The sequence below is a fragment of the Papio anubis genome, chromosome X (genome assembly GCF_008728515.1).
Source record: "Papio anubis isolate 15944 chromosome X, Panubis1.0, whole genome shotgun sequence".
NCBI lineage: Eukaryota > Metazoa > Chordata > Mammalia > Primates > Cercopithecidae > Papio > Papio anubis.
The window spans coordinates 24,418,264-24,425,933 of NC_044996.1; the positions used below are offsets into that span (position 1 = coordinate 24,418,264).

Below are 7,670 nucleotides of genomic sequence, written 5' to 3' on the forward strand. Positions count from 1 at the left end.
AGATCGTGCCACCGCACTCCAGCCTGGGTGACGGAGCGAGACCCTGTCTCAAGAAAAAAAAAAAAAGTGATCACAGAGCTATTGTGACTGACATGTCAGTCACATGACTGACAATGACTATGGGCAATCCCTTCTTTCTGAGCACTAAGCTAAAATGACTTATGCTGGGGTTTAGCTTAACATGTCCAATCAAATCAATTGCAGGCTCTGAAATCTCCAACTTATAAAATCTCACCTTTCAATGAAGTTCAGTTTCATTTTGTTGTACTCACCTTCCAGCCACTGAGCACATGTTCAATGGGAGCAATGGCTGGCTCCTCCTTCTCCAGCGGAAAAACCAGCTGCTCTGCCTGCCGGTTCTTCAGGACGACAGGGTCCCATTTGGAGAGGACTTTTGCGGTTTTATTGAATGCTACTTCTCTGTGGATCTGAAGCAGACAAAGTATGTAAAAGGAAAGAGCCACAAGATTAAAGCATCAAACCCAAAGGACTAACAAGAAATTAGGAAACAACGTTTCTTAGCCCACGAAAGAATCAGGATGCTAGAGGTTACCGCTTGCTTCTCAGGACTGCAGTTTCTCCTAGATTATTATTATTTAGATGGAGTTTCACTTGTGTCGCCCAGGCCGGAGAGCAATGGTACGATCTCGGCTCACTGCAACCTCTACCTCCTGGTTCAAGCGATTCCCCTGCCTCAGCCTCCCAAGTAGCTGGGATTACAGGCGTGTGCCACCACACCAGGCTAATTTTGCATTTTTAGTAGAGACGGGGTTTCACCATGCTGGCCAGGCTGATCTCGAACTCTTGACCTCAGGTGATCCGCCTGCCTCGGCCTCCCAAAGTGCTGGGATTACAGACGTGAGCCACTGCGCCTGGCACTCCTAGATTATTTTTAATCTTATCCATAGTGGGGAAATCACAGCTCCCCCTTCTCCCATTTTTCAGGTCTTTCCCTTCTTTCTATTACCCTATTTTCCCTTGTCAACACAATTTCTTTCCCTTAATAGACCACCTTCTCTATAGCTTACCCGTTCAATCTCTTCTTTGTTCAGAGGTAACTCCACTGTCTTCTTTGATTTGACTCTATTCAGTTGCTTTTTCACAGTGGCCAAAGAAGATGAAGTTTTAACAGGCTCAAGCAGATCTGCAAGGACCAGCTTTTCTCCTGATCCTGTAGAAAGGTCAAACTTTCTAGTCAGACCAAGAAGTGAGGCAAGATCTCAATATAATGTAGGCAGAAGCCTCAGTAGAAAATGCCAGTAGATGGCAAATGTGCAGAGAAGCAGGAATAATTCTCTTACTTCAATTGCCTATTTCTAGCCATGCCAACACTATCACTCTACATTCATCCCCAAACGTGTTAGGGGGTAGAAGATAGGGGAAAATATTTATTCAAAACTCATTTTCTTTTCTCCTGGTGCTTCTACTCTTGCCCTATTGCAATTCATTCTTCACATAACAGCCAAAAATAAAAACAACCAAAGTGATATTTCTTTTGTTTGTTTTCTTTTGAGACAGGGTTTCACTCTGTCACTTAGGCTGGAGAGCAGTGATGCCATCTCTGCCTCCCAGGCTCAGGCAATCCTCCCACTTCAGCCTCCCAAGTAGCTGGCACTATAGGCATGTGCCACTACGCATGGCTAATTTTTTGCATCTTTTTTTGTAGAGATAGGGTTGTGCCATGTTGCCCAGGCCAGCCTCAAACTGCTGGGCTGAAGCAGTCTGCCCACCTCAGCCTCCCAAAGTGCTGGGGATTACAGGTGTAAACCACTGCACCCAGCCCAAAATGATCTTTTGAAAATATAAACCACAGCATGTCATGACGCTGCTGAAAATCCTCCAGTGACTCCCCATTATACTTTGAATCTCATCTACCTAAACGACACGGTCCTATGAGATCTAATCCCCATCTGCCTCTCTAACCTCATGTCACCCCCCACCCTCCACCATGCTCTTGTCACAGGGTCCTCTTTCCCATTCTTCAACATGCTGTGCATGTTTCTACCTTAGAGCCTTTGTGCTAGCTGTTCCCTGGCCTGAAATACTTTCCCTAATCTTTGCATGGTTCACTTGACTTGTCATTCAGATCTCAGCTTCAATTTTGCCTCTTCAGGGGCCTTTCATGACCAACCAATCTAAAGTAGCCACTTAGTCGCTTTATTGCATCATCCTCTCTTATTGTCTCCCTTTATTAGAAAGTAAGCCCCAGGAGCTCACATCTTATTCGCTACTGTAGTCTTGGTATCTACAACACTTCCTGATACTGCTACCTAGTAGAAACACAATAAATATCTGCTGAATGAGTATGCTTGGAATACATTGTTATTTGCCCTAGGAGGCTACACCAGTGATTACTACGAATGCAAAACCCATTCTAGCTGCCTAAGTTGTGAACAGGGTGAAAAAGATTTGGCATCTAAACTCAGTATTAGGATAAAATCCCACGGCTGCCACTTATTAGAGCATGTATTCTGAACGGGGGCAATTTTTACCACCCCCCCCCCCCCCAGGGTGAAAATTGGTTCTTTCTGGGGGAGTATGAAAAGAATCTTAGATATTACAATGTTTTGTGTCCCTCCAAGGCTCAACTCTGTCCAACAAACTCTTATTCCTTAGGACTTGATTTCCTGGGGAAGGGGCATAGTGGGAGGGATACAATGAGGAAAAAATGTCTTAAAAGGCTCCTCTCAGGGGAGCAGTAAAAAAGCAAAGGTTGAAAAACACTGTACTAGGCAAAGGCCCTTGAACAAGTAACTTGACTTCTCTGAGCTCTGGCTGAAGAGAACATTTGCCTGTCTCCTAACTCAAAGCATTGTTAAGAGAACTGAAATTAAAATGAAATTGTACAAATATGAATTATGACTAAGTTACTAAGAGGCAGCTGTCTTCATTCATGTCCCTCTATCCTAGAAGTATCTCATCAAACTCGGTAGCATACCTTGACCACAGCCTTCTAGGCTTTCTTTGAGAGATGGAAGAAACTGAAGGGCATCTGACTATACTTCTTCACCCACTCTCCCAGGTATTTATGGTATGAGTCATTAACCACATCAAAAACAGTTCCTGGGGGGTGAGGTGAACACTATGCCCTTGGAACCCCACAAGTTTCATGCATGGGTATCTTCCTTTGTTCAACTTACCTTCAGAACTGACATTGAACTCTGACACCTTCAGACTAGCCTCAGACCTCTCAGCCAATTTCCGCCTGAAATTAGGCAAAACGATATAATAGGAATGGATAAATTTTATGAGGGCTTAGGGGTGGGAGAGACAAACACTTCTCTCTTCATACAGGGCTTTGGTTTCTTGTATTTCTTCTAGGGTCAGGTTTTGTCATGATGCAGCAAGGAGATCTGTTCCTAACTTGGACTTGGTTATCTAACCCTCATCTCTTCTCTTTATTACAAGGTAAGCATAGTGGAAAACATATTGGACTTAGATTAAACACACCTGAGCCTATAACATATTAGCCAGCTGACCTTGGGGGTAAGTCAATTTACTTCTCTAATGGGGTTAAGTAATGCCTACTCAATGCTTTAAAAGATTTTCATTGTGGAATAAGACTGCAAACGCTTACAGTAATAGCACTAAGACTAGTAATAGCTAACAATTACATAATGCTTACTATATGCTAGGCACTGGTATTAAGGTCTTTACATGAAGCACTCAATAAATATTAGCTGCAGAGAAATCTCATGGAATCAACTATATAACCTGCCCTAACTGACAGGAACGTTACCTATTCTTTCCATCAAGGGAACTGATTGCTTCCAGAAGCTTTTGATGCTCTCTCTCTCCATCATTGTCCCCCTAAGACACAGAAAAGGAAAAACCATCAGGATGAGGGGGAGGGAAAAGACAACATGGAAATTGAGTCTCACATAAAATCTCTTGCTCTTTATTTATTTATTTATGAGACAGAGTCTCGCTCTGTGGTCCAGGCTGGAGTGCAGTGACATGGTCTCAGCTCATTGCAAGCTCCACCCCCGGGTTCATGCCAATCTCTTGCCTCAGCCTCCTGAGTAGCTGGGACTACAGGCACCCGCCACTACACCTGGCTAATTTTTTGTATTTTTAGTAGAGATGGGGTTTCACTGTGTTAGCCAGGATGGTCTCGATCTCCTGACCTTGTGATTTGCCTGCCTTGGCCTCCCAAAGTGTTGGGATTACAGGTGTGAGCCACCACGCCCGGCCAAATCTCTTGTTCTTTTGGTCAGTAGAGAACTGGGGAATTGGAAGAGGTCTGGTGTGCAAGCATTCCAGCTCAAACTAAAAGGGAGCTAATGTCATGTGTCTGTCCTAACTTGCTTCTAGACAAAAAGGGCTTAAAATGGTGTTTCTGTATAAAATATATAGTATGATCTAACATGGAAACCCTGACATATAGTGTAAGTCATAGCCAGTTACAAAGTTGGCTTTTTTTTCTTTGAGACAGAGTCTCGCTCTGTTGCCCAGGAAGGAGTGCAGTGGTGTGATCTCAGCTCACTGCAACCTCCACCTCCTGGAAGTGATTCTCTTGCCCCAGCCACTGGAATAGCTAGGATTACAGGCGAGTGCCACCACACCCAACTAATTTTTGTATTTTTAGTAAAGACGGGGTTTCACCATGTTGGCCAGACTGGTCTTGAACTCCTGGCCTCCAGTCATCCACCCGCCTTGGCCTCCCAAAGTGCTGGGATTACAGGTGTGAGCCACCACACCCGGCCTCCAAGTTAAGTTGGCTTTTCCTACGAAGAACACGACAAGCATAAAAAAATAGACAAAAAAAAAAACCCTCCTTGTTATTAAAATAGATGTGTTGTGTGCCCCCAACCCAAGGGAAAAAAAAAGTGTTTTTTTGTAAGGGAAATAAAGAATTGGAATTCTTATAGCATCTGTTGGAGATCCAGCTTAAAATACATATGCATATTTCAGTCAGATAATTAAATAACGCTCTATAGAAATCCAAACTTGGGAAATCATATCATGAGGACCATGTGTTTCAGTCTTTTTTTTTTTTTTTTTGAGACGGAGTCTTGCTCTATTGCCCAGACTGGAGTGCAGTGGCGTGATCTTGGCTTACTGCAACCTCCACCTCCTGGGTTCAATAGTAGCTGGGATTATAGGCACACACCACCACACCCAGCTAATTTTTGTATTTTTAGTAGACACAGGGTTTTGCCGTGTTGGCCAGGCTGGTCTTGAACTCCTGACCTCAGGTTATCTCCCTGCCTTAGCCTCCCAAAGTGCTGGGATTACAGGCGTGAGCCACCAGCCAGGCCTGTTTTGGTTGGTTTTATAAATTATACTTATGCAACTTGCGGGTAGTGAGTGTAACTTAGTTTCCAAATCCTTATAGCACTTAATATGATACAGTAACTTATATATGAAACACTAACCATTTGTAATTAATTTGAGAGACCTGAACAAATACATAGAATATTGTCACACCTTTCCATTCCAGGAATGTGCTCTCTACCCTAATTTTGAAGGCAGTTTAGCAATTGTCACCCACCTCATCTTCACTCCCACTCAAGAGGTAGTCTTTTGGCAAATCTACTAGTTCTTCCTGTTGGCTCAAAGCCAGAAGGCTGTTAAAAGAGGCAACAAAGAAATGTGAATGCAATATACCCATGTAACAAACCTGCATATGTATCCCTTAATTATAATAAAAGTTGAAATTTAATAGAGAAATATTATTATTTGAAGCAATGTCTAATCTATTAAAACAATCTCGTAAACATTGTAACTTCAACACAGAATAGCCCTATCCCTCAGAAGATATATAAAGCAGCATGAACGCCTTTGAAAACTTGTCAAGACGAAATTTAGACTGATGTCAGGCATTACCTCCAGGAATGATGCCTGACTCAAAACTGCATTTAAAAGAGCTAACACTTTTCAGTGATTGGCACTACATTTCCTATGACCTATGGGAAGCTGTAAAAATGTCAGACCCTAGAATAACATGGCCAAAGACGCTGTTGCTAGCCCTGGAGGCAAGGCAGTTTCACGATTAATATTTCTAAGCATCCTCCACGTTTGACTCTTTGATAGGCAGCCTGATCAAAAGTGTCATCTTGATCACTTGTTCCCAGGAATGGAGAAACAGGTCGAAAGCAGCTGAGTAAGCCATTTTCCCTGGGGCCTGCTTAGCAAAGTAGGTGCTTAACTAAGGAGACTGGTACCCACAAATTACAAAATTTACCGTTACTTAACAGCATATATTATTAGTATTTGCAAAGCCAACATTACTAAACGGACTACATTTAGTTCCGGGGGCGGGGAGGGGAGGCACAAAACATCACAGGAGCCAAAACGTGGCGATGACTCCAGTCAGCAAAGCTTTCGAAGATTCGGGGAGTTTATAACGCCTGCACTGCCTGCGCAGAGGATTAAATCGCGCCGCGGCAGAGGCTGAAAAAGGGGTCACGTGACGAGGAATGTGAAACATAGTAAATGAGCTGGGGAGGCAGAAACAGCATCAGGACCAACAGGGATGCGGCTATACAGCTGAGGAGCGGAGTAAGTGAATGAAATTAAAAGGGCTTTAAAGGCTGGATCGCGGAAAACAGGAACAAGTGGCCAGCTCTTGAGGGGAACCACTGCCATCTGTTAAGAGGGGGCGCCCATTTCCCAAAAGCTGGGGAACCCGGCCCCCAACGAGACCCAGAATCCCCCCTCCCCTCGTTGCCCTTCACCTCTCTGCAAGCCGGTTCGCAGTCATTTCAGCAGCCAGCTTCTCTCACATGGACCAAGAACGGAAGCCGAAGGAAAGCAATTTCCGTGCCGGCCGCAAAGCAATTTCTGTTTCCGTCAATCGCTCGCGACGTACACGTCAGTTCCGTTGCGTACAAGGCGTGTGAGAAGCAGGAGCCGCGTAGGGAGGGGCCTGCGTAAAACGGCGAGGCTGGAGATGAAACGGCTGTCAGCGGGTGGGGCTTTCTTTTCTCCACCCACCCCGTATTTCTCTGGTGCGCCGGTGTCTGTCCTCCTGGTCCCTGATTTCCACGCGGCCTAGGGTGGGTTAGCTTAGGGCGAAGGTACTGCGCTGTCAGGGACTGAGCCCGCGCCTTCATTCGTCCCTACATAATCCAGAAGGAAAGACTCCAGCGCCCGTCCTTGTGCGACAGAGTCCTGCAAGCCGGCTACCAGCCAGCTCGGGGGTTTATTGAATGCCCATTAAGTGGCCAGATTGTGCCGGGCCCCGGAGATCCGATGGTGAACAAAACAAGTTTCCTTCCATTTAAGGAAAAATATCTTTTGATCCCTTGTAATTGCAGCTCTGTTCTTCATTTCCTGAGTCAAAATATTTTATCCAAGAATGGGCCGTCAGTAGCTACGCTTCCTCACCTCCTATCAACTTTTAAAAAATTATTTTAAACAACTTTTTTTCTCCCATCAACTTTTAAGAATTTATTTATTTTTGAGACAGAGCCTTGCTGTGTCACTCAGGCTGGAGTGCAGTGGCGTGATCTCGGCTCACTGCAACCTCTGCCTCCCAGGTTCAAGCGATTCTCCTGCCTAAGCCTCCGTAGTAGCTAGGATTACTGGCGCCTGCCACCATGCTCGGCTAATATTTGCATTTTTAGTAGAGATGGCATTTTGCTATGTTGGCAAGGCTGGTCTGGAACTCCTGGCCTCAAGTGATTCGCCCGCCTCGGCCTCGCAAAGTGCTGGGATGACAGGCG

At 44.9% G+C, this 7,670-nt stretch overlaps 1 protein-coding gene across 1 annotated transcript in view; it reads right to left on the bottom strand.

Moving 5' to 3' along the window:
- Nucleotides 1-6,814, bottom strand: part of UTP14A (UTP14A small subunit processome component) — a 25,195-nt gene extending 18,381 nt beyond the window's left edge. The window contains exons 1-6 of the mRNA XM_021932671.2: nt 6,681-6,814; nt 5,495-5,570; nt 3,740-3,810; nt 3,141-3,205; nt 1,029-1,171; nt 273-428 (exon numbers count right to left, since the gene is read on the bottom strand). Of these exons, the coding sequence (XP_021788363.2) occupies nt 273-428; nt 1,029-1,171; nt 3,141-3,205; nt 3,740-3,810; nt 5,495-5,570; nt 6,681-6,706 (537 nt within the window). The 5' untranslated portion in view covers nt 6,707-6,814. The remainder of the gene's footprint in view (nt 1-272; nt 429-1,028; nt 1,172-3,140; nt 3,206-3,739; nt 3,811-5,494; nt 5,571-6,680) is intronic.
- Nucleotides 6,815-7,670: the final 856 nt, after the last annotated feature.